At 44.7% G+C, this 26,104-nt stretch overlaps 1 protein-coding gene across 2 annotated transcripts; it reads right to left on the reverse strand.

The window, feature by feature from the left end:
* Window positions 1–599: 599 nt before the first annotated feature.
* Window positions 600–25,462, reverse strand: KLHL20 (kelch like family member 20). Of its 2 annotated transcripts, none has more exons than XM_075936948.1 (12): window positions 25,324–25,462; window positions 21,926–21,991; window positions 17,654–18,227; window positions 13,248–13,406; window positions 11,512–11,606; window positions 9,578–9,693; window positions 8,916–9,099; window positions 7,950–8,093; window positions 7,449–7,582; window positions 6,530–6,738; window positions 4,619–4,725; window positions 600–2,474 (listed from the first exon to the last, which is right to left on the reverse strand). In XM_075936948.1, the coding sequence occupies exons 2-12, from the start codon at window positions 21,946–21,948 to the stop codon at window positions 2,390–2,392; spliced, it is 1,830 nt and encodes a 609-aa protein (XP_075793063.1). In that variant the 5' UTR covers window positions 21,949–21,991; window positions 25,324–25,462; the 3' UTR covers window positions 600–2,389. The 2 variants fall into 2 exon arrangements, with proteins under 2 accessions (XP_075793063.1, XP_014437172.1); XM_014581686.3 differs by lacking the exon at window positions 25,324–25,462 and adding an exon at window positions 23,790–24,066.
* Between the last annotated feature and the right edge of the window lie 642 nt (window positions 25,463–26,104).

Here is a 26,104-nt window from a genome sequence, read left to right on the forward strand (position 1 = left end):
GAATAGCCTGCTGCAAAATAATTTTGTTTCCATATGTTCAGAGTTACATGACAGTGGTTTGCTGGTAGTGTACTAGAATAAACGCCTGTCTGTAAATCAGTGGAATTACTTTGAGGCTGGAGTTAGATTACTAGGCCACCTTTCCCTCTAGAAAAGTAGTTTTGTCCTGAACAATCCACTCCTAGGCTAATGATGTGGCACATACCATTTTCTCCACAACCAGCAGGGCTACAACTCAGTTTTGCATAGGAACTGTTTCAGCCAGTCATCTGTTCAGTCCAGTATGTTGTCTTCACTGGGCCAATGCTAAATGCTTAAGGGACATGTCTCCCCTATTGAGAAATACCCTGTGCAGTTGGCAGAGAGCCATTTTTCTTCCCATTATACCCGAACAGAGCAGTGATTAGCCCCCATAATGTTATTGGAGAGTGGGACTGTAACATCTTATGAGAATTTCATCTGTGTCCTGTTTTTATCAGATATGGTACAATGGGCCTGTTCTTTCTCTCTCAAAATCAAAATTAACACAGTCAGGCCATAAAATGAAACTTAAATTATTCCTCCATGTATTGCTTTACACAAAGAGAACAAGTGATAAATAACAGCATAGAAGAAATTTATTAAGGTAACACTACTATTTATACAAGTTACTCATGCTAGAAAAAAGCATAAATGATACATGTAAACAACTGTTTACAGAATACTTGTTTTTCCTTGTAAAGGTGCAAATGATCGTCAAATGTAAACACAAGAATGCCAACCTTTAAGGGGCTTATTTTTGTTTTTTTTTAAAAAGCTTGTTTAATAACTCATTTTTGTTAGCATAGTGTTATTTTTCTACAGCGTCAAGCACATTAAAGTGCTGAGTTATATGAATCCCATCCTGCTGAGATGTTAGCATTGCTTGTTTAATATCAAGGATTTACATTCCTGCCACACTTTAACATTTCTTAATTTAGTAGGTATGCCTCATGATATTCTCTCATTCTGGAGCTTAACAGTACAGCAAACTTGTCCGAGTTGCTCAAGCTGGATGGCAGAGTACCCCATTGCTTTTCAGACTCACTAAAATATACCCCATTACTCACAATGCAATTGCACACCTCCTCCTCCAGAAGTCTATTAAGTAGGCCTCATATCCTTTCCAGCTCTAAAGCCAACATAAGGAACTGCACAAAAATTCACTCAAGGGAGGTAACAGCTGATCTTTATCCCAATGTTCCCCAACGGGAATCAAAGAAACAGAAGAGAGACAGGGGAACTAAGTGGCTTCTGACCAGAGTTTTTCAGCAGGAGCTATTTCAAGTCTGCAATAGTGGCAAGTGTCAGGAAATGGCCAGTCTACACCTTTCTAGATTCTCCAAAAGTAACGAGTGGTTCCCATATGAGCATTAGACATGAACTGGTAAGTATAGCAGACAGCATGGTACAGAGATATTTTTAAATGACAAGAAATGCTCTCATAAGGTTCATGTACAGGAAAACCATAGATCCTGAACTTTTGTACCACACACTGGAAAAATGCATAATTTTGGAGTCTATTTTTCACCTTTCGTTTCCAACCTCCTTTTTGAGCATCAGTAAATCAGCAGAAAGATGGGAATTTCAGTCCTGCTCCTCATTTCCCGAAAAACTGACCAGACACTCAGGACACTGATCTTCACAGCTCCTGTGCTCTAAGAGGCCCGGGTGATTTGGCACTGCAGTATCCAGAAGCATGACAGGATGTAGCCCTGCTCCAACCAACCGCCTGTCAGAACTCAATCCCTCATTACATATAGATATAATATAAATTAAAAGAGATGGAATCTTTCACTGTGAGCAATATAAAGAAAACAGATGATACAAATTAAATGAAAAAATAAATATACTCTGCACTCAGAAAAGCTTCTGTGCAAAGGTGGCACCTTTCAGGTCAAGTAAAAAAATTTTTTAAATGAAGCTCTCTGTAAATAAGGCAAAAGCACTATTTTCAGTATCACTTTCCTCTTTCGTGCCCACTGCATGGATGACACTTCCACTGCTCCAGGAGGAGACGCCCTCCTCTTTGCCAGACCCCTGGCACAGCTTGCAGTCCCAGGTCACTGTTTATGCTAGAGTAACAGACAGTTCAGTTTATTCAAAAAACTGAGACACGGTTTAGAAAAAAATATGGACATAAGCAAAGCTTCTAGTTGTGATAGGTGGTTCCCTGGAGTCTGACAAGGTGGTCTCGCATTAGGCATGTGTGCTCAAAAAAGTCATTTTACGTATAATTCCATAGAAAGAGGCACCGGCAAAGAATTAAGGTGGGTCTATATTGTACTAGAGCCACGCAGAGCTCCAGAGTCAGTAAGTCTCTTCAGTTTGTATAGGATTGAGAACCAAGAGCTTTCCCTCCATTAGATGCTTACCATATATGGGATTCACAATGTGTCATTTTGATAACGCCTACACCGCCTCCTAGCCGACGATAGTTCATTCCGCCATACAACCTGCAAAGAAAAGATGTTGCTGGTCATACTGCTTAGAGACTCTTAATGTACTGTCTTCTCAGCCTCTGCAGGGAGCATGTGTACTTCAGCACAACTGTTGGTCTCCATTTCGGGTGATGCCTGTGATTAAGCGATCTGATGAATAAAGCAGGAGTCCCCGCTCTATACAAACCCATCTAAAATAAATAACCATAGTTGCTTATATATGGATCTCTTCCAGAAATAGAAAATGGCACTGAATTTCCTTTCCACTCCTGCAGTTACAGGAACAGAGGGCAGCAACTCTGGGCTGCATTTGGCCCTCTGTCTATGCTTTGGGCAACCCTGGAGCAAGGGTAGATCTACATGTTGCAAAGCTAATTCCAGACTTATATCTGCTTTATAATATACACAGCTGAACAGACCAATGTATAATGCATTTCTAACATCTGTTCTCTCCATGCTTTGATACTGAAACAGTGCCCACATTTCAGATAGAAATCTGATGCCTATCAGCTCCCATTTCTTCCTTCAGCTGCATATTCCTCTATATGCTGATGCAGTTAGTCTGCTGGATGAAATCTGACAGTGGAGTTCTTTCAGTAACAGTCACTAATGCCTCCCAGTAACCCTAGATTACACATCAAGGATTTCCCAGGGGTGCTCCTCAAACAGAAGAAAAACTTCACTTCTGAAGAAGTGGGTTGTGCCCACGAAAGCTCGTGATATCATCTACATTTTCTGTTAGTCTGTAAGGTGTTGCAGAACTATTAGCTGTTTTTTAAGTTACAGACTAACACGGCTACCCCTCAGGCTGCACAAAGCAAAAAGTCCAGCAACCAACAGAGAGAGAGAAAAAGAGAGAAGATTACAGAAGACAATCACCAGCTTCATTCAGTTCAGTGCTGGTAACAAACAAACTAGTATCCTCAATAATGACTTGTATTAACTACAAACAAATGCTTTGGCTAGGTCTCTGGACTGTATGTCCTATTACTTCTGCCAGGGAGAGTGGCTGTCCCCATCCAGCTAAAAAGCAGAATCAAGTTACTCCTGGGAGAATTCTGCACCACAGCATGTGCACAGAATTCATGTCCCCTGTAGATTTCTTTGCTTCCCTACAGAAAATGACTCTCTGTATGAGAAGCAAAGGGAGATCGCAAGAGTGGTCTCGTGCCCTTCCCTAGCAATGCAGTTGCATCACTTTAGACACCTGGAGCACCTGGTCACTGCTGGGGACACCCCAGCTAATAGCTCCAACCCTTTACCAGGCTCAGATGCTAGTCCCAGCTGGGCTGGGGTGGACAGGACTTGCTCTTCCCCTGAAAGGAGTAGCCTGGGCCTGGACAGATCCACCCCAGGGTCAATATATTAATTTAGGCCAGCTCAATAAGACAAAGACATTAGTTTCTTCCTATTCCCTGCACCCTGACAGATTTTTACAGCAGCAAATCCTTATCATGGATATAAATAGGAATTGGAAATTGATTAGATTAATGTACAAACCATTGTTTTCAAGTGCAATTATGGTCTGAAAAATAATTCTGGAAAAAACTCTCTCTGATCAGAACACATCTTCCACCAGTGGTTTCATACCAGACCTGCTCAGTTTACAAGTCAAAGTGCGATTTTTCTAACTACAGGTCCTACAGATTTAACAGAACTGCATAGACTCAAATTGCAGTGCTTAATACAGAGTATCCCCACCGAGGGAGATTCTAGAATCAGCGCATACAATTGCGCAGCCTAGAGAGCCCCAAAGGCGCATGCTGCAATTCTGTTCTGCACTCTGTATCTTTAAGGTGCGGGTCTGTTTTTGTTGGTAAACTGAGCAGGCGTGGCTCAATGCATGTATACTTCTTCCCACTTCGGCTCGCACATTTTTATAGGCTTAAGCACTCAGATTCAGAGGTCAAGGTTCTAGTACAGTGTGTGCCAATGGCTCATCACATAACCGAGTCACTCGCCTTCTCTGGGCCTCAGTTTCCCCAGCTGTGTGATGGCAAATCACCACTTCCCCACCTCCTAATGGTGTTGTGCGGCTTAATTCACAGAAGTGGGTAAAGGACTTTCAAGGTCATCTCTACGCTGCTGGGAAGACTAGTCATAGGCGTAATTTAGGCCTAAGGTTTGCAATTTCACTGTTTCATGAATTGAAAGGTTACCTCCATGTGTTAGCATCAGGATCAAATACTTCGATGGTCTTCAAATATGTTGTGCCATCAAAACCTCCCACTGCCATTAGCTGTCCATTCACTACTGCAAGGCCAACCTGGAACACAACCCCTCCACATGTTATTCATGCTTCATTGCAAGTCTTGGAGGCTTCTTGTAACCGCCACCGGACATGGGACCATGAACCACACTAGATGTGTGGGTTACATTCTCTCACTAGAAACACACTTCAATAAAAGGCCATTCAATCATTCTGCAGAGTCAAGCGCTAGGGAAATGTCAATACATAGCACACACTTTCCTGGAGGCAGGAGGGGTAAGAGAATGGATGACTATATTTTAGTATTTCTGTTAAAATACAAATTCATACAACCTAGCACGAAATTGAATTCAACTAGAACATTTCAGTAAAGATTCCCCCACGACACACGGCTGCTTCTCTGGGATGCTGAGTAGAGTCAGCCGAAAGGAAAGGGAGATTAGAGCTTCCCTCTTGATAGAAGACAAAAAATGCGTTTCGCTGCTTGGTGCATTGGCAGTTATGTCGCACCCTTCACATCAGCACGGTGGTTTTACAAGTGATTTAAATGTCACTGCTGTCAATGAGACATTGATACAAGCATTAGATAAGAACTGACCGCTTCATAGCCGGAGAGCAGACCAAGTCACCTGTGTGTTAGTTTTGCTCAAAATAGGTCTTAGTCTTACAGGAATGCTTTTAGTGTGTAGAGTCTATGAAATGCTTGCAAGTTGCTGCATGCACTAAACACGACGTCTGTGTCCTGTGCTATAAGAACATACATACATTTTGCTTTATCACTTTGGAAGTGTTTGCACTGAACTTGTGAACCCAGGCAGGCATGGCAATCCTTCTCCCTGCTCACCCTGAAGGACTACCAAAGTCAGACAGGCCATCAAGGATCATTGTAATACAAAGGATGAGTTAATGGCCCTATCACACCTTGGAAATGCTGCATGCAAGGAAGCCCTGTCTGTGGCCTTGAAGCTGAATGAAGGAAATAAAGTCACAGGAAAATGTTCCCATTTTTTGGCTGTTTGAATTCTGAAGGGTCAGACTCTAGTCTAAGATGAAGCCAGAGATCCCCAGGGACTGCCTCCTGAGTCTCCCTAATGTCACTTTGAATTGAGAGATCACTGCAATGCTGTCGCTCTTAGGATTCGGATGGTAAGTCATTTGTTTGTATATGTTTGCTTGCTTTAGCCTGTAAATAACTCTCATGCCTTCTTCCTAATCAATAAACCTTCAGACAGTTTATTACAGGAAAGGCTACAGGTGGTCTCTTTGATGTAAGATCTAGTGTACCAATCAATTTGAGAGGACCAGTTTCTTGGAACAGGAAATAGCCTGAACGTGGCATAATTTTTGCTGTCAGTGACCATTTATCACTACGTTTAGTTTGTCTCAGTGGCCGGAGAGCTACCATGTTCATTTGCTAATTCCGCCAAAGTGTACGATGTATGTTTAATGGCATTTTCTTTCCTCAAATGGCTTCTAAGGTTATGGGAGGTGCAGGGGAGGGGGGAAAGGGTTATGGCTTACTTATCAGCACTGAGTCAGGAGCAAGAATTCCCCTGCTTCAGAATTAAGTGCTCATGACTCAGTGTTAGTGGTCAGAACTCCTTTGGAAAAAACGTTCCTAAAAGCAATTACTCCTTCCCAGTTGTATGAAAAAGCTGTCATCATCTACTCACCCCTTGCAGCATAGAAAGCTATTACTGCTACATCTTGTACTTCCTTGTGGCAATGTGCTTTGCCTTTTTACAAACATTTCCCTCTTAGATGCCAGAAAAGTGAAGGAAACGAGATGCACAGAACCCTTCCCTATGCTCCAGCTAAGTACTTATGCCCAGCACAAGCTGGCAAATGAAGAACTACTCACGCCGCTCCGCCGTGATGTCATAGCCACCACAGGAGACCACTGGTTGGTTCTGGGATTGTATCTCTCGGCACTGCTGAGTTCAGTGGTGTCATCTCGGCCTCCCACAGCGTAGATCATGTCCTGGTATACCGCACAGCCTAGGTGCTTCCGTCTAGTTCCCATGGGAGCTATTGTATGCCAGCGGTTCTCCTGGGGATTGTACCGCTCCACTGTGGAGAAAGTCACATTATAAATCTTTAGAGACTATCTAAAGCCCTTTGTGCTTGTAACCTTGGCATGGGTCAGTCTGTAAAGACACAATATTTCCCCCCCCCCCCCACACACACACCAGAAAAAATACTGTGTCGGTTTGTCACTGTCCACTCTGCTTTTCCCTGCTTTCTTGAGAAGGCTTGCTATTCCCTGTCCCTTCTCCCCAAGCCCAGTCAAACACAGACAGGAAATCCAGATGTTCCATCATTTAATACACCTCATCTGAGGAATGACAATCCGGTGAAGCTACAGCTGGTCTGTATTGCCATTTGCAGTTGCGACAGAGTGACCTTCAGTACGTATCCTGCTGCCCAAGCCAATGAAAAGCAGAGATAATGCACCAGCTCTTCACAGGGAAGTGCTAAGCAAATGCACAAAGTAACTGCCTACCGCAACGTCCTAGTGAGAAGTAGATGTGCGCGCGCGCGCGCGCGCACACACACACACACACACACACACACACACACACACACACACACACACACACAGAGCTAGCAGTGGTTTAGGAGGATGGGGATGTACTAATGTGTAGCAAAATCAACTTCAGGTGAGTAATCCACTCAGAAAACAGATCATACAAGTATCAGTGGTGTGGGAAAGGCTTATGGGCAAAAGAACAGGAGAATGGAAGGTACCGACTGCAGTGCAGTACGGAGAAATGACATACCTGTATTGAGAGGGGACGTCCCATCAGAACCTCCCACAGCATAGAGAAAGCCCCCTAACACAGCCACCGCCACTCCCAAGCGCCTGGTGCTCATGGAAGCCACCCGAGTCCATTTGTTTTCCTTTGGATCATACCTGCCACAAGAAAAAACAGAGACCAGCTGAGCTTTCAAATATAAACACCAGGTCCTGTTTCTCTTGGGAACTGCATTAAGCAACCAAAGGAATCTGGGGACCCGTATTTTGCATTCAGGCAGGGTAAGACTAACACGTCTATTCTGGTTCTAACATCTAGAAGAGGTTCAGCGTATGCGCATCGTGGCAGGAAGGCAGACAGTTGCTGTTTGCTGGAATTCAGGTTTAAACTAAAAACATCCAGCTCCAAATGCAATCGTTTAAAAACCCACTCAGCTTCTGTCACTTCCTTCCAAACTCACCTGCACCAATTGATCCTTATTCTAAGATCTTTCCTTCTCCCCTCCCGCTTCTTTATTTTTAATACCTTTCCACAATGTTGAGACAAGAGACGCCATCCTGGCCACCAACAGCATACAGATATCCCCCGAGAACTGCCACTCCAACACTGGTCCTGCAGGTACTGGTGGGAGCCACATCGCTGCTCCACTGATTCGTCTTCGGGTCGTACCTACAAAGTGTGTCAAATACTTCAAGTCTGCATGGTTTATTGAAAGAAATCTCCAGTGCCCTTGTGGTTTGGGATTGGAGTGTAACAGAACTTGCTCACACTGAATTCAGAGTGGAACTAGAAGGAAGATGGACCAAAGTCCTTAATTGTTCCCATGCTTCTGGTGGCAGTAAAACCTCCACTCAGCATGAAGTCATTCCTGGGAAAGTTATTGACTCCACAAAAACCTGGCTCCACTGCTTTTTACTTGAAATCACCGAAGGTTTCAAAGGCCCAAATCTGACCTCCATTCCTATTCTCTCATAGGTATTTCCAGCGTTCACATAATTCTCTATTCACCAACCCCAGAAAAAAGGTCTGGATAGTTTTCCCTATCTTACAAGCAAATACATGCCTGCAGTCTCACCATCATGAGCAACACAGACAAGCCAATGGGAATACATGTGTGAGGAGGCTAGCAAAGATAGCCATGCCCATCATAGACTACAGCCAGGCCTGCTCTTTACAATTCATTTCCCTACTCCTTTACACATCACAGACTATGCCTCATAGCAAGCTCAGAGCGGAACTCAGACTAAAAATACCATTAAATTAGGGAAGTAAGGCTGGAATGCTGCTATGTCTGAGGTCTTAGTTCAGTATAGCAGTGATAAAGATGCTGAAAAGGATAGTAACCATTGGCACACATCAGCTTACGCGCTGTAGTTTATGGACTCGAGATGGGCTTAGAGGTAGGATTTTAGCCTTTCAGCATATGAACCAGGCAGACAGCACCAGGTCCTGAATGCAAGTTAACCCTGCAATGTTTGGCTAGAGACCTACCTTTCTACGCTGTTAAGATAAGAAGAACCGTCATGGCCTCCCACAGCATACAGAAGGTCGTCCAGAACACTGACTCCAACTCCACAGCGCCTTTTGCTCATGGAAGCCACCATCCGCCACTCATTGGTTTGAGGGTCATAGCGCTCCACACTGGAAATTGCATCCCCGCTACACCAGCCTCCCACTGCAGGAATCAATGAAAGCGGCAGTGTAAGGCTAGCACATCAAATCCACATTGGGCATGTGTCCGCAATAAATTATCTATCCCTTCTGCCCACAGATGCTTCTGACACGGTATCCCAAAGAGACAGAACGGTTTACATGGGAGACTGTCAATAAGAAAAGAGGATGGGATTTTCAGAAGTGCCTAAATGAGTTGAGGACCAACAAATCTCATTGCAAGTCCAGTTGTTTTTGCGTGTATTATTCATAGTGTTACCACAGTGCCTGGAAGCTCTAATCATGGGCCCACTACTCTATTTGGAAAGACAAAGATAATGCACGACCAGAAGAAACTGTAGGTTAACTGAAAGCATGGGACAGGTAACATAAAAAGTCACTTCTGAAGAGCTGACAGTTAGGGTTGGCTATATGGGTTAACCTTGAAACAAAGAGCATATAGACTGGAACCTCTCAGCCAAAGTCTCAGGCACTGTACACACCTGCAAAGAGCACTTCTCCACAGCGGATGGGTTTGCGTGGTCGAGTTCTTGGTCCCTGCATCAGCGGCCGCTCTTGGGGCAACAGCAGGTAGTTCTTCGCTTCATCCACCAGGTCCCTGTGCAAGAGAAAACATTTATTCTAAAAGTCTGTGGGATAGTGGCATTTTTCAGGAAAAAGTACTATTTAGGACATGCCATCCTTCAAAAAAGCAGCCAGCATCAATCACTTTCCAGTTGTTGGTACACTAAACAATATGAATGACTTATGTACAATATCTAAATATATATTTTAGAGAGTTGTGCTTCTGTCTCTGTCCGTGAGTCAATCCATCCATAAGCCCATTTGTTGAAGACCTCCTGAAACTATAAGAGCTCGGACCACCAAATTGGGTATGCAGCTTCCTCTCATCTAGCTTAAAGCAAGGTCAAGGCCATGACAGTCTCAGTGATCCACCAGCACAACTGCACTGTCCAGTCTTAATAAATATTTAACGCTGTGTGACTCTCATAAGCTAAATAAGAGCAATACAAATGTCATGTTTTGACCTGTATATTTTGGACAGAATATAGAAAAAAAAATATTTATTAAAAAAAACAAGCTGCAATATGTCAATATTTAATTTTCATGGATACAATGGCACATTTAACTTCAAGGTACCTTAGTAACCCACCCAAAAGACCACCATTTACAACTGTTAAAAATGACAAGTAGTATTTCAATCTGATGTAGATCAATTTATTTTTAGAAAGTGAGCAGGATTTTCTGGTGGAGAAGATACTGAAAGCCCCAGACCATCAACAGCTACATGAAATGAGCCATCCAAAAAAGTAAAGAAAGTGGTAAGCATATATGATGACATATATTGGAAGTTTGGTTTCTCCTTTATCAGACAGAATGAGTTACCTATTGCCACAGTATATTATAACTGTTATTTTATATTTTGATTTACCGTATTTGATTATTTTCTACTTAGTGGAGGTAGAATTGGGTCTTTATTTACATAGAAGAGAAATTAAAATTTGACACTAAAAAAGAACCAACACGTAATATAGTATTCAAAGCTGAACAACTATTTTGTTTTAAAATCAATAATAATGTTGTTAATAATGATTTTGTTAACATTGTTGCATTGCTTATTGTTCAATTTTATGCCCTGTGTATTATGCATTTCATTTTCCCTGTCTGAATGCCACATTTTGCTCTCAGCACTTTTTTTAAAGTGAAGTATAGTTTTAATATAACTATTTGGTTTCAAAGATCTTGTAGCGTTTCTCTGAGTGCATATTGCTGGGGATTTCTATCATTACAACTGTTTACATTAACATGAAAAAGAAGAATATAATTGTTTATTTACACAGTTATAGTTTATATACATGTAATAATTAAAAATTAATAAATTTTCCTCAAGAAGTGTTAATAGTGGGCCGCGGTGCCTATTGTAGCTGCACGGATGGGCCTCAGGAAAAGAAGTTTGGGAACCCCTGACTACACTGGTCACTGAAGTCATGACCTTTTCAGATACAGAAAAGCTGTTTTAGGTTGCTTACGATATGGCTTCATCTGGGTAGTGGTCAGCGGGTTTCATGGTAACTTAGGCAACTGGCTTTACAGTCAAAGCGCTATAAACACAGTCTATCTTGTGAAGGGTGACTTATCAGAAGGGCAAATTGCCTATCCTAACCTTTCTCTTCCACCAAAATACTGATTTAAAAATCTTCAAGGGTAACTTTTACACAAATACATACTCACAATGCAGTGCTTCCTTCTATCTCCTCTCTACCCAATCCCAGAAAGGGAAACTGCTAAGTATCACCCTAGTTTTACCATTGACAAACCACAATATTCTTGGACAGCAAATACAGATCAAGTATCCATATGAACTGAAATTTACATAAGTGCACTGTTCAGTTTCCCTCTTTCCAGCAGGACTCACCTGCATTCTTCATCACTTTTAATGAGTGGATCTGAGCCGACTGTCCCCACCAGGAACTTGGGACTGAGCAGTGGCAGACGGACATGTTGCAGCACCTATGAGACAAAACAGGACATCATTATAAGCAACACACTTACCACCTTACAGATGGGGGGAGCGGCGAAAGAGAGAGCAATCTCGGCTAATTTGTTTCCATGTGCTTTGTGATCCAGTTCAGTGATACTGCAGTCACAAGCAGGGATGTTGAAAGGTTTTAATTAGGCAACCGTGCAACTGTTAAAAAAATCTTAGTGGTTACACGCTGCAGGCTCTGCTACATAAAGCTTATAATGCAGAGCCCACAGCGCAGCTGGCTCCTGGACGCACCAGGAGTCAGCTCCCGGCTGCATTGCAGGTTCTGCAGTATAAGCTTTACACCACAGAGCCGACAGCACGAAGCAGCAGCCGGCTCCCCAGGAGCCAGTGCCTGCCAGAGTCTGCTTTTAAGTTGGCCCTACTCCCTGTATCAGAGGCAGCAAAAGTAGGGTAGTAGCTGGCTCCCAGCAAGTTGGCTGCCGCCCTGCACTGCAGGCGCTGATACAGTAGCGCAGGCTGGCAGACGGCTCCTTGGGAACCAGCGTGTAACATTACAGTAACCAAAAAGCTCATACTTGTCAGTTAACCGTTTAAATGGTTACACTATTACATCCCTAGTCACAAGCGCAGAGAGATCAGCAACAGGAGACTAGTAACAGCCCCAGTAACAATTCAGATCGTCGCATTCTAGCTCAGTGCAGTGTTTGGTCTACAGCACCTGTGCAATTCAATAAACCAATTGAGGTATCCAGGAGGAGAACATCAGATTTTAAAAGAGCTGATCAAATGGGACTGCTAATGGATGAAACCAACATCCTGACTGAAAATCCTTAGGAGACTGCAGATGTCCCTACATATTGCCCAAAGCACTTGTTTTATCATCTATTTACCCTTTGGAGTGTACACTACGCTGTTTAGTAAGTGAACTACAACAAATGTCATAAATAGCTAATACCTTAAATGCACACGCGGGTATAGTAGAATACAGAATTAAACACAGATGAATATATGGTCCTACAAGGGGTCACAGAGGTGTAAGGCGGTATAAACTAGAGCTGACAGGAGAATGACAATTATGTTTCATGACAATTTTTGAAAGTTCTCATTAAATGCAATTGTGCTGAAATGTTCATTTTGGAACAAAAAGGGCAAACAAAGGCAGTAAGAATCTCTCTTTCTCTTGTAAGACCAGAGAATCCTGGAACTCAGGAACCGTCCCCTGAAAAACTTTGTTAAAACTGATAATGCTACCGCAAAAGAGCATATTTTATTGATACTGTCGTGGCTAGCTCTAATATTAAACCCTCAGACTTCAAGGAATAATTCAACTACCCGGGATTAAGAAGAAATTTCCCCAAGGGGCAGACTATTCCAGTCACAATCCTCTGAAGAATCGGGCACTGGCCACTGTTGGAGACAGAACTGAGTAGAGGAACCTAGGGTCTGATCCAGTATAACAGATCTTATGTTTAGAAATGCTTACAGATAGGAAGGGCCCATTGCTAATATATCTGGACACAGGGCTCATTGACTAGAAAATGTGAGTGGTTTAACACCTCTGGGAAGTCAAGAGGGGAATTATTTCCACTACGTACACTGACAAAATCCAATGTCTCTTGCCTTGTACAGAACAGATGCATGTGAACCATGCTCAAGGTTACCTGGGGTAGCTGGGGTCGCCTCTCCTGAATGCTGTACTTTACCCAAGCCATCACGGCATTGAACACCTGCTCCTCACTGCGAACATTCAACTCATCACTGGATATAATATCTATGAGCTGATTGGCTGGAAGAAGCATGAATTCCTCACTCTCCATCACCTGTTCAAAAAGACGAGGATAAAGAAAAAGGTTAAGGACAGCATCTCAGAGTATTGACTGCTACTGGACCTTACCTCAAAGTTAAAGGAGAAATCCCTCCCTTTAGAGAGGATTTAATGGTCTGATCGTGTCAGTGGAAGTGGAGAATCCTCACTGCTTCACAAAACTGGGCTCCAACAGTGCAGTTCAGACAACTTTTAGATGGTAATGCAAATGAATGGGGAATAGAAAAGTTCTGTAAAGTGGTAAGTCACAGAATTCACTGATTTAGTTTCAAAATTCAGAAAAAGCAAGCCCTCTCTTTTAAGCCAGCCTCCTCATTTGCCATGGGGAACACATTCAACAGAAAGAAACATGTTCTGCAGCTGGTAAACAATTGAGAGGAAAGCTGCATCAAAATAAAGATGTTTTATTTGTAACGTAATAAATCCAAAACAGAACTCAAGGTAAAAAGTCTCAAAAAAACTATTACCAGAGACACTGTAGATATGTAGAAAAAAATCTTCTTCTTGTTGATTTGTAGGAGAACGGAAAGTATCTCAGGACAGCAGATGGACTCATATGATCCTACCTCTGTCTCTTTCACTCTCTCTAAATATATACACAGAGTGAGAGAGTTCAAATGCACTTAAAGGGAATGAGAGCCTCTGAAAAATCCCAAGGACTGATCTCCAATGAAATATAAGCCTCTGACAATCTGCAAACATATTAATAATTTCTTCTGTACCTAAGATAAGAAGAAAGTTTCCCTGGAGACATTAGCCAGCACGAGAAGATCAAGATTTTTCTTCACATTCCTATGCTCACACCAAATCATAGCACCATGATAGCTACACTACATAGCCATGCTGCAGACTGGAGACCTTTCTGGGTGGCTGTGTGCTACGACAGACTGAATATCAAACTGAGGCACTCAGATACTACGGCAATGGGAGAGGCAAAATAACCTAAATAAAACAGAACTATGTACACGGCACAATTGCTGACAGCCATCCCATTCCCACACAAATGTGACCAGTTTCTACCATGGCAGCTGGGAAGGAGGCTCAGCAACATGAAGTGCGTGAACATTGGCCTTCCCCAGGAAGTAAGGTGCATGCAAGACTCAACTGCCTGACTGAAAGATCTTAAGCATAATAAAAAGAAATTCTCTTAGCAAAGAGTTCCACTAGGGATGTAAGTGACTAATCGACTAGTCAACTTTCCAATAAGCAAAAGCTTATCGGATCAACAACACACTAGTTGACTAGTTGCTTCCCCCCCTTTGCTGCGTCTATCACAAAGAGGTTACGGGGGGGGGGGGGGGGGGGGCAAAGGAGGGGTGCTAGAGGAAGCTGGCTTAAAAGCAAGTTCCCCCCAGCTCCAGCTCCATGGGAGAGGGTAGGGGTGCAGAGGCAGCCAGCTTTGAAATGTACAAGAGCCCCATCAGGGACTTGTGCACTTCAAAGACGAAGCACAGCATGGAACCTGGGGCCAGCAAGACTCCTCACTGGCCCTGAGCTCCACATCGTATTCCAACTCTGAAATGCACAAGAGCCCCTTCTGGGGCTCTTGTACATTTCAAAGGCGGAACGCAGAAGTTCTTATCAACTAATTGAATAGTCGATGGAAATTCCATCGACTATTCAATTAATTAATCGAAATTTAACAGCCCTAAGTTCCACTCTTCTAGTGATTAGCTGCAAGGGTCCTTTTTTTTACTTGACAAATTGATTCAAAATATGGTGTGTATTCGAAAATACCCCAAATGCTCACATGTAGCTAGAAGGGATTCCGATCATGTCACTGAGATTAAGTTCCTTGCCCCTGTAGTCCCACTACTAGAGAAGGAGGTAGAATCTGGGCTGCCAGCATGTCTGTTGAGTTTGCCTTCCAACCCCACAAACAGTAACTTGTGCCTACAACTGGCCCTGATAGTTGCAGAGCATCAGTCTGAAAAGTAGCAGAGTCCCGAAGTGAGCAAAATCCTGTAACTCTCCAATTTATTTTATAATGGGAGGTCTTGTAAGACCCTGACAGTAATGCTAGTGTTTCTACCAACGGACTTGCTACCTCTGTGTACTTGCTAGCATACATAATTTATCAATTGTGTCATTTAAAAATGTCTAATCATCATCTTTGTCCCAATTTTCCAGGTTATTATCTGGCTAACATTAATAGACTATTTGGCTGCTTCCTTACTGAAAACTCATAACTCTACAGAAGGTCTTGAATGGGCTACACCAGTGGTCCCCAACGTGGTACCCGCGGGCGCCATGGCACCCGCCAGGCCATTTCTGTGCGCCCACCGAGTGATCGGGGCCAGTCCTGCCCCCGGGCTGCCAGCTCCTGGGCGTGTGGCACAGGCACCGGCTCTGGGCACGCATCACATGGGCGGTGGCGATCCTGCCCCCAGTCGCACGGGACATCGGCTGTGCTGGCCCCAGGAACACGGCGTATGGGCGGCCCCACCCCGGGCGTGCAGCACAGTTGTGGCACCAGCCCCGGGAGTGCGGAGCATGGGTGGCGCCAGCTCCGGGCACGCAGCGCATGCGCGGCCCCGCCCCCGGGTGCCCGGCATGTGAGCGGCCCTGCCCTCGGGCATCCAGCAGCCCCAAAAGGTTGGGGACCACTGGGCTACACTATTGTTTTCATGCTGAGTGTAATCAGGACAATTTATCATACAGCATGGTAGCAAGGTAATTGGTCGAGCCGAGGTAACTCCTCTCAAGCCTCCTACCTCCTATGAGGGGTAAAGGAGTGCAGGCTTTGGAGTAGGTAGGAGAGGTATAAAGCTCCTTCTCCCACCAGGGATGTACAACTGGGAGGTCAGAAAACACCTTCTTGCCAAAGGCTGACACAAAATACATAGCCCCCACACCACCCAGCAGTGACCAGGAAAAGCATCCAAATAGAAAATGCAGCCCTATTACTCCCAAAGGAGAATGTAAGGCGAGGCTATGCGTCTCACCAGAGCTTTGCCCGTGCAGTTCCTTGGTGGCACCCCACATTATTTGATCTTATTTACTTCTGGCTAGTAGGACTACTCCTTCACTGAGCTATTGACTAGCAAGTCTTTCAAGTCTGCTATAAATAACTGAAAAAGTTAAAAAAAAAAAAAAAAAAAAAAAACTGGACTCAGGTTTTAAAAGGTCACATCTGCAGCTACACATCTGAATTACTCTGAGATAACTGCTGCTGAATGACAGATGTGAAAACCAGGTTCTGATTAGGGAAGGGAGTTGAAGGCTTCTCTGAGGCCTCTGCACTTTTTGCCACAGCTTCTCGAGGTCCTTTATTAGAACTCTCTGTTTAGTTTTTGGATTGATGTTGCTGTGTTTGACTTCTGGAGGGAAAGGGGTTGTGTGTGTGTGTGTGTGTGTGTGTGTGTGTGTGTGTGTGTGTGTGTGTGTGTGTGTGTGTGTGTGTGTGTGTGTGTGTGTGTGTGTGTGTGTGTGTGTGTGTGTGTGTGTGTGTGCGTGTGCGCGCGCGCTAAATTGTGCAGTACCTCAAACACTTCTGAGAGCAAACTTCTGTTCAAGAACAATATGCCAGAGGCAATCCACACACATTGCCCCTCACCAATTAGTTTTCAGCTTCACAGTTTATAATATGTACAGTATTCGCACCAGAACATCAACTTGAAAAATAACTAGCATGTGATACAGAAGTATCATGCAACTTATAGTACTACTGGTACGGATATATCCTCTCCCTCTTAGGGTATGTCTAGACTACATGGCTCCGTCAACGGAGCCACGTAAAGTAGTTTACTTGGCATAGTCAAAGAAGCGGGGATTTAAATAATCCCCGCTTCATTAAAATAAAAATGGCTGCCGCGCTGTGCCAACAATCAGCTGATCCGGCACAGCACAGCAGTCTAGATGTGGCGCGGTCGACAAGGGAAGCCTTTGTCAACTGCTCCAATAAACCTCGTTTCACTAGGCATACCAGAGCAGTCGACAAAGGCTTCCCTTGTCGACCATGCTGTGTCTAGACTGCCGCGCTGTGCCGGATCAGTTGATCATCGGCACAGTGCGGCAGCCATTTTTATTTCAATGAAGCGGGGATTATTTAAATCCCCGCTTCTTTGACTATGCCAAGTTAACTACTTTACATGGCTCCGTCGATGGAGCCAAGTAGTCTAGACGTACCCTTACTGAGCTACTGAACGCTGACCAGGAACAAAAGACATTGCAGGTAGAAAGGCAGGATCTGTAATGAGGCACTAAACAAGAAATGCCTAGATCCCACACCCTGCAGCTTACCTCTTGAAAGTTATGTTGCGTGAACTTGTCGGCAATCCTCAGCAGTTCACGGCAGGAGTGAGTGTCAGCAAAAGCCCGGATACCCAGGCAGTTCGAAGGGTCCAACTGTCTTTTTAGGAACTCACAACAGGCTTCCTGGATCTCAGCCAACTGGAGAAGGCAAGCTGCTGGCAGTAAGGTCTGGACATTGCCCTCTTCCACTGTGATCTGGGAGGTGTACGCAAAGTCAATCAGCAGCTCCATGGCCCTTTCATCTATGTCTCGAATCACAACCTCTGTTTGCCGACTTTCTGCCAGCTCCCCGGTGAACATGGCCCGGAAATAAGGACTGCAGGCTGAAAGTATCACCCGATGGGCATAGATCTTTTTGGCACCCACAACTAGTACGACATCACACAACTCCCGGTGCTTCCGTAGAAGATTGATAACCTCCAAGGTTTGTCGAGGGTGCTTGTCTGAGATGTAGGGCATGCGAGCAGGCTGCGGTACCCCCTCTGGCAATTTGTTGGGATCTCCAAGGGTGCACCGGCTCGTCACATCCATTCCGGTCTCTCCTGGTCGCGTACTGGTACACCTGCAAAGGAGCAAGCAATGAACAGGATTAGCATTGACTCATCTCTTGCTAGATGTCTTTGGTGACTCTGTGTCCATCATTGTCCGGTCTGATCTGGACACAGAAATACCACCACTTCCAGCTTCCTTGGCCACCTAGGGAAACAAGCACTTCTGAGCAAATAGCTAGAGAAAAAAAAATCAGTCAAAACCATAGCAACCCAGTGAGTTAACAAGAGCCAGCTTTCAAAAGGCTCATGTTGATATCTGTTTTATAGACTCTTCTGGTACTCATCACTGTAGTATCTGAGCATGTCTACTATCATGGTTACGTCCCAGGCTGCTAGAGTATCCATTAACTTATTTATCTCAATGATTATTGTACCTGGACTCTTCAGTCACAATACACACGCTGACGTTTCGGTGGTTTCCAAGAAGTTGTTAATTTCTCCAAGGAAGGACATACTAAGGACTGCAGCTAGTGTGACTGGATCCTAAACAATCAAAACATTTTCAACAAAACTTAAAAAAAAAATCAACTCCCCTTCTCCAAAAGGAAAAAAAACCGTCAAGATAGGAACTTTAAAAATTAGAAGCCATTCAGAAAGATATATAAACAGTAACTTTGTTTTTTTAACACTGTCATTAGCTAAGGTGTATAAAATTTTCAGCCACAGGTACAATGCTATAGCTCTTTGTTGTGCTCCGCTAGGCACCACCTAGTTGTGCACCACCCTCTTGCCTGTCTTAGGAGTAGAGGCGCTGCTTTTTACTATTACCACCAGCCACACAACCTGGTAGGAACTGCACTGTACACTACCCCTCTATAAGTTGCCTCTAAATAGGCAGAACACAGTTGCAAAAAAGACTCATGTAATTCTGTGGTGTATTAATGTGTGTTGTATGTCAGACCTGGGCAGTGCCTGTCCTGCTCTATTCAGCAATGGTGAGGCCTCAGCTGAGCACTCTCTCCAGTTCTGGGCACCGCACTGTAAGGAAGCTGTGGACAAACCAGAGAGAGTCCAGAGGAGAGAAACAAAAAGTGACATGTGAGAAAAGGTTAAAAACCTGAGTGAATTTAATCTCAAGAAAAGTCTGAGAAGGGACCTAATAGCAGTCTACAAATATAGCAAGAGCTGTTATAGAGAAGGTGGAGACCAACTATTCTCCATGTCCACTGAAGGTTAAATCTATAGCAAGAGAAATAGATGTTAAGGAAAACTTTCTAACTATAAGGAGAGCTAAGCATTGCACTAGGCGTTTTCCAAGGGAGGTTGTGAAATCCCCATCATTGGAGGTTTCTAAGAACAGACTGGACAAACACCTGTCAAGGTGTTCGACTCCAGGGTTACTTGGTCCTACCTCAGTACAAGCAGTTGGACTTATTAATCTCTCAAGTTCCCTTTCAACCATACAGCTCTATGATTCTACGCTGTTCCCAACCATTAGCAGCAAAATATTCTCACTTAAAATTTACCCTCACTTTGCAACTGCATGGTACATTTTGCTGTATGCTTGAAGGAAGAAGAATTAAAAATAGATCACATCTTTTTCTTTCTTTATGATGTCAAATGCACTTCCTAACTACTGGAAAATTGTTCTCTTCAGAACATTTCAAATAATTCATTTTCATCTTAGACTGGTTTCATTTTTTCTCCCCACTTCCTCCGCAATTATCACATTCAGATGTTTCAGACTATTGTCTTTCCCTCGTATCTTGGTTACACAGGTTCAGCTGTGTCTCTCCTCTAGGTTTTACTACTGGCTGCTTCTATTCCGTCTCTGTACACTTTGAATAGCTTTGCTGATTTCCCCCTCCCCCAACTCTATCCTTTTATATGCCTCGCTGTTCTCGCTTACTAACACCTCTGCTAAACCCTTTTATTGTTAAACTCTCACTGCACTTCCTGCACTTTTCAAGTTCATTCCACAAGGTGGGGCTCTCTCATCACTTTCAAAGACATGCCCCATTTTCAGAAAGATAATTTCACATACATTGTTAGGAAACTCTCTCCAGTGTGAATTGTGTAAACTAACTGCGGCAATACCCCCATGCACAACTTAGAAAACTGGCCAATGAGAACAAGCTTGCAGCCACAGCATCTCTGAGAAAGGTAGATGCTGCCACCAACTGCAAAGTGACCCTGATGAAATTATAAATGATATCACAGAAAAGTGTGGGTTATTTCTATTAGGGGAGCCACTTTCTGAAAATTGGGATGCTTCTTTTTATGTCTGAATTTTAAGACACGTCTGAGTTTCCCTAACTACATAAGCCCCCTGAAATTTTGCCCTGGAGCAACACTCCCAAACTCTTCCATTCCACATGGCAAAGGCTACTCCCCTACAAATAGGGTGGTTTACTTAGCCACTTCCACTATCTGAAAAAAACACACCCCTGAGTGACCTAAATTTTAGGTCAACTCTATGAGAGATCTTACAGCAACACAGCTGAACTCGTACAGCTGTGCTGCTGTAAGGTCTCTAGTGTAGACATGGCATTAATTGATTTTGAGAGCTGACAAGAGAACCAGGAGACAATCACAAGCACCCTCTAGACTGAGGAAAGCTCCCTATGAAATCTTAGGCTCTTGGTCTTTCTAGCCCAGCTCACACTATATTGCCAATTAATTGAATTTGTGTAGTGAAAAACCCTAGCCCCTTGTCTCTAGTTGAGGAGAATGAAATCCCCCTTCCTTGCACTAGACTAATCCAGTTGTAAACTGATAGATGAATTTGTGGCTTATTAATGAAAATGATTCCATTCTATTCAGGTTCTTAGACCATGCCCATCGTCATGGTATTCTAGGACCTCCAAGGTATCTGATATTTCCTAACAGAATGTTACTTAATGATTAAGGCAAACTGAACAGATGCAAGGAAATTCAAAGTCAGTACTCCCAAATCATCCATAACTTATCTCTGGATAGTAATAGAGATGCAGCCGTGTTAGTCTGATCTTGCTGAAACAAACGAAAGGACTATGCAGCACTTTAAAGACTAACAAGATGGTTTATTAGGTGATGAGCTTTCGTGAGCCAGACCCACTTCCTCAGATCAAATTCTGGAAGACCATCTTGTTAGTCTTTAAAGTGATGCATAGTCCTTTCTTTTATCTCTGGATACTGCTGGATATCAGTAGACTTGGGAATTTTCACACTAGATCAGAAGACCAGATGCTTGATGGTATGTACTGTGGGTTGCTGATACACAGAGGCACAGAAGAGTGAATTAAAAGGACTCAGCTGATGGCATATGTCTGAACCAGCATAATAAATTAACTGCATTACGTGTGCATTATGCATAAATATGCGCAGGGAATGAAATGATGACTCAGTGGCTTAGAGGTGTGAAAGACAGAAGGCAGCACTTGATTCTCATATGGTAGGGTGGCTGCCTTCCCCCACACAAAGAGCTGAGATGATGCTCCTGAATGCTCCGGTTGATTAAAAGACAAAGAGTGGGAGACTGGAGAGGAAATGTGTATGCAAGGATCAAAGATTCACACTCAACTATGCAGATATTCAGAAATTAGCTTCCGTCAGTGTGCAGGGCTGGGAAAATCAGCAAATACAATGGGATTAAGGAAGAGCGGAGCAGATCATTTTGTGGCATACACGTTTCAAATGAACATGCTATGAGCTAGCTACTTATTAAATCAACTCAATACCACTTGTTAGTTTTGATCAGAGAAGAATCATTTCTTGTTCTGCACCTTACCTGCGCATTGGCTTTCCGTCCATGCACCGTGAAGAGAAGCCTGCACCTTACGCTTTAGGGCCTGACCTAAAGAAAAAGAAAGGATGACAAAAGTGAAAGTATATCCTATTTCATCTTTTCACCATGCAAACAATAACTGACCATACCCAAACAGTATGACTTCAAGCCCTTGTTCAGCTGGAAAATCCACAATTTAAAGAAACAATGGCTGGGTTGCAGAGAATAAAATAGAAGAAAATGTAAGCACCTTAAAAATAATGAGTTTAATACATTTAGAGTATGGGCAAATGTGACACCCATCATGCACTCTGTAAACCGAATACTATGTTGGACATGAAACAATTTGTCAAGAAATGAAAGGTTATCTAGCACATGGGGGAAGAGCTCTCTCTCTGCTTCCAGAAAAGTGTCAGGAAATATTTATGCTTCACACACTTACAAGAAAAGGATGGCACTCATTTAAAAGCACAGCTCTGACTTAGGGTCAGCATTTGGTATAAGACTAAACTTGGGTTTAGACAACTGTGTTCCCAAGATAACAGAAATGCTAACAAAGCCACATATGCATGGAATAAACAGATTAAGTTGCATGATACTGTAACTCACTTTCCAATTCCCTTAACTGTATATGTACTTTTTAGTAGACGCAATAGTTACATAATTTGTACTCCTCAGATGCTCTCCATTACCAACTTTCAGTTCTAATGCAGAGTACATCCTCTTTTTTACAGGAACGTGTCAACTATAATATTTTTAAAGATGTCTACTACACTGATACAGCATCCTTTAAACAAGATGTGAAGATTATTTTATTACTCTCTCTTTTTTTCCTGTTCCCATGTTAATAACCATAAAAGTATTTTTAGAAAGGAAGAAACTGACAGGTAAGGGGCACTGACTAAGTAAAAGCACTGTCAAATAAGAAAATGAAAAAAATATTAAAATACTCTATATCTGTTCAATCTTAGAAGATAAAAGAAATCTATAGTAGGTACACAAAGTAGTCCAACATTTATGTTTCTTTTAAAATGGGAACATCAAGCTAATATATAAACTAAACTTTATGGAAACACCAAATACTCCCTTCTCTATTGAGGTGTTTCATAACAGCTTTTAACATTTGAACAAAAGAAGCAAGAGCATTATAACATTATTTTCTAACTCCACAAGGCTTTCTGTCTAAGAATCACAGGGCACTTATCAAACAATATTGCTAGGAGATTGGAAAGCAGTAGATTATACTATCTACAAGAGCAGGCTTCCTCAACATACGAAATAAAGCTTCACAAGGATGGACTTGTGGTTAAGACACCAAACAGGAACTCAGCAGATCTGGACTCAGTTCTCTATTCTATCACACACTTCCGTTAAGACCAGTCTCTGACTCATCTGTTTATATACAAAATAGGCATAATAATAATTCCCTAACTCCTGTATATATTTAAGGTTTAACTTTACTTATTGTTTCTGCAGCCTAATTTATATAAATATCATAATTGTTTCTTGATTTGACCATATATGTAAATTCCATTAACACGATATTATATCAATGCATAGAGAAAATGTAACATTTTGCCCTAATATTGAGCTTGCTTGTTAATCAAGATGATGTTTAGATTTGCTATTTGCAGGCTTCTCAAATTATCATACTGATTTATTATTTGCCAATAAATGTTGACTACTAAATAATTTCAAACCTGATCCTGAGGTGTGATGAGCACACACAACTCCCTTGAAATGTGTGCAACACTTTCCACATGCATCAAAAGGCTTCAGGGAGTTATAAAGATCATTCCACCCCAAGGTTAACAGTATCATGTCACAAATTACTGGTATACATTTAGATAAAAGGGCATGTCCACACCTGACCCCTTTTGCAGGAATGTGAGCAGATGTTCACAGTATGCAGCAGGTATTTTGTACACTAAAGGGATTGAAGCTATGTTCTTCACAGTCTTTTGTGTAAGAATTATTCTCTCAGTATCATTAAAATCAAGAGAAGAAATTTATGTACAATTTTGCTGTAATGTCCCTAATTAAATGTCCTCACAGACAAGGAACCAGCATGATCCACTCTCCTTGGGGGAGATTGGGTGCACTGGGAATTTCAAGTTATTATGGCTGAAGATGGACAGCCCCACCACTCCCCCTCCTTCCCTCAGCCCCAGCTCTGCACCCCCTGTTCCTCCCCCATCTTCCGTCTACACCTCCCCCCAGCCTCGACCCTGCACCCTAGGCCAACTGCTTCTCCCTTAGCCTTCCCCGCCCCCGAACCCCAACCCTGAATCTTCTACTCCCTCTCCCGTCATTGCCCTACCCCTGCACCTTCCTTCAGTCTGGACCCCACAGTCCCTGCTTCTCCCCCTATATTCTCCCAGTCTTCCCCCCAATCCCTCCACTCTGTAGCCCCTGCATTCCCGCCACCCCTCCACTCTGTATCCCCTGCTCCTCCCCGTATTCCCCTCAGCCCTGAACCCGTCCCCCCTGCTCCTTCCCCCAGTCTCCACCTTGTACCCATCCCCCCTGCTCCTCCCCATGTTCCCCCCAGCTCTGAACCTTCCCTTACACTCCCCCAGCCCCCACCCTGTACCCACCCCCCCACTCCTCCCCCCAGCCCTGAACCCTTCCCCCCACACTCCCCCCAGCCCTCACCCTGTACCCGCCCCCCCGCTCCTCCCCCCAGCCCTGAACCCTTCCCCCCTACACTCCCCCCAGCCCCCATCCTGTACCCGCCCCCCTGCTCCTCCCCCCAGCCCTGAACCCTTCCCCCCACACTCCCCCCAGCCCTCACCCTGTACCCGCCCCCCCGCTCCTCCCCCCAGCCCTGAACCCTTCCCCCTACACTCCCCCAACCCCCATCCTGTACCCGCCCCCCTGCTCCTCCCCCCAGCCCTGAACCCTTCCCCCCACACTTCCCCCAGCCCTCACCCTGTACCCGCCCCCCCGCTCCTCCCCCCAGCCCTGAACCCTTCCCCCCACACTCCCCCCAGCCCTCACCCTGTACCCGCCCCTCCCCCCAGCCCTGAACCCTTCCTCCCTACACTCCCCCCAGCCCCCATCCTGTACCCGCCCCCCCGCTCCTCCCCCCAGCCCTGAACCCTTCCCCCCACACTCCCCCCAGCCCTCACCCTGTACCCGCCCCCCCGCTCCTCCCCCCAGCCCTGAACCCTTCCCCCCCACACTTCCCCCAGCCCCCACCCTGTACCCGCCCCCCCTGCTCCTCCCCTGCATTCCCCCAGGACCCCACCTGTACCCCAGGCCAACTGCTCCTCCCCCCGCACCGAGTCCCAGCCTTAGGCCCGGGCCCCCCCCTGCCTGCGGAGCCTGGCCCCCGACCCGGGGCCGGGTCCTGCCTGGGAGGCTGTAGCCGGCGGAGGAGGCCCCGCGCTGTCACTCACGGGCGCCGGGTCCGTGCCTCCTGCTGCCGCTGCGGCTCCCGGAACAGCGAGTGACCAGCCCCCCTCAGCCCGTCGGCGGTCCGACCTCCCCAGCCTTCCCCCGGAACCGCCGCCGCACACGCCCGTTCCGGGCTCCAACCGGCCCGCCCCAGGCGAATGCCTGGTTGCCATGGCAGCGCCATGGCCCCGGGGTGCCCGCCCCTCCCTGCAAGGCCTCATGGCAGGGCCTGGTCACTGCCCAGCAGGGTGGCCACCAGGCCCTTGTGTTTCCATCTCTGCACAACAAGATGGGGAGCTGCTGAGTCTTGCAAGAGGCAGCAAGAAACAGCCCAGGCCAGCCTGGGCGGGTTATTTTAATGGGGCGGGGGTGCTGAGAAAACAGGACCTTGTGTTTTGAAGGGTTGCCAAGGGTCGCTGCATCATGGCCATGGTAACAGGTCACTGCCACGTGTCACAGCACCACGGCAACAGTCCACCGCCATGGTAACGGGTCACCACCTAGTGTCATGGCAAAGTGTCATGGTAACAGGTCAACCACTGTCTCACTTTGTCATGGGGAAGTGTCATGACGGCAGCCACCACCAAGGGGAATGGTAAGAGGTCACTGCCAAGTGTCAAGGCAACAGTCACCACCGAGTGGCATGGTAATGGGGCACTATCAACTGTCACTGTGTCATTGCAATGGGTCATCACTAAGTGTCATAGTGTCTTGGAGAAGCCTTCGCCTCACAGTACTGCATCCCTCCATCATGGCAATGTGTCATGGAGAATCATATTACAC

This window comes from Pelodiscus sinensis, chromosome 9, assembly GCF_049634645.1.
Source record: "Pelodiscus sinensis isolate JC-2024 chromosome 9, ASM4963464v1, whole genome shotgun sequence".
Taxonomy (NCBI): Eukaryota; Metazoa; Chordata; order Testudines; family Trionychidae; genus Pelodiscus; species Pelodiscus sinensis.

Bases quoted from the DNA above. Each gene is read 5' to 3' on its own strand.
- KLHL20 (XM_075936948.1), bottom strand. From the start codon at position 21,948: ATGGACGGAAAGCCAATGCGCAG. The intron at 18,228-21,925 runs GTAAGGTGCAGA...GCTCCTTTGCAG, and splicing joins GACGGAAAGCCAATGCGCAG to GTGTACCAGTACGCGACCAG. The intron at 13,407-17,653 runs GTAAGCTGCAGG...CTTTTTGAACAG, and splicing joins CGCAACATAACTTTCAAGAG to GTGATGGAGAGTGAGGAATT.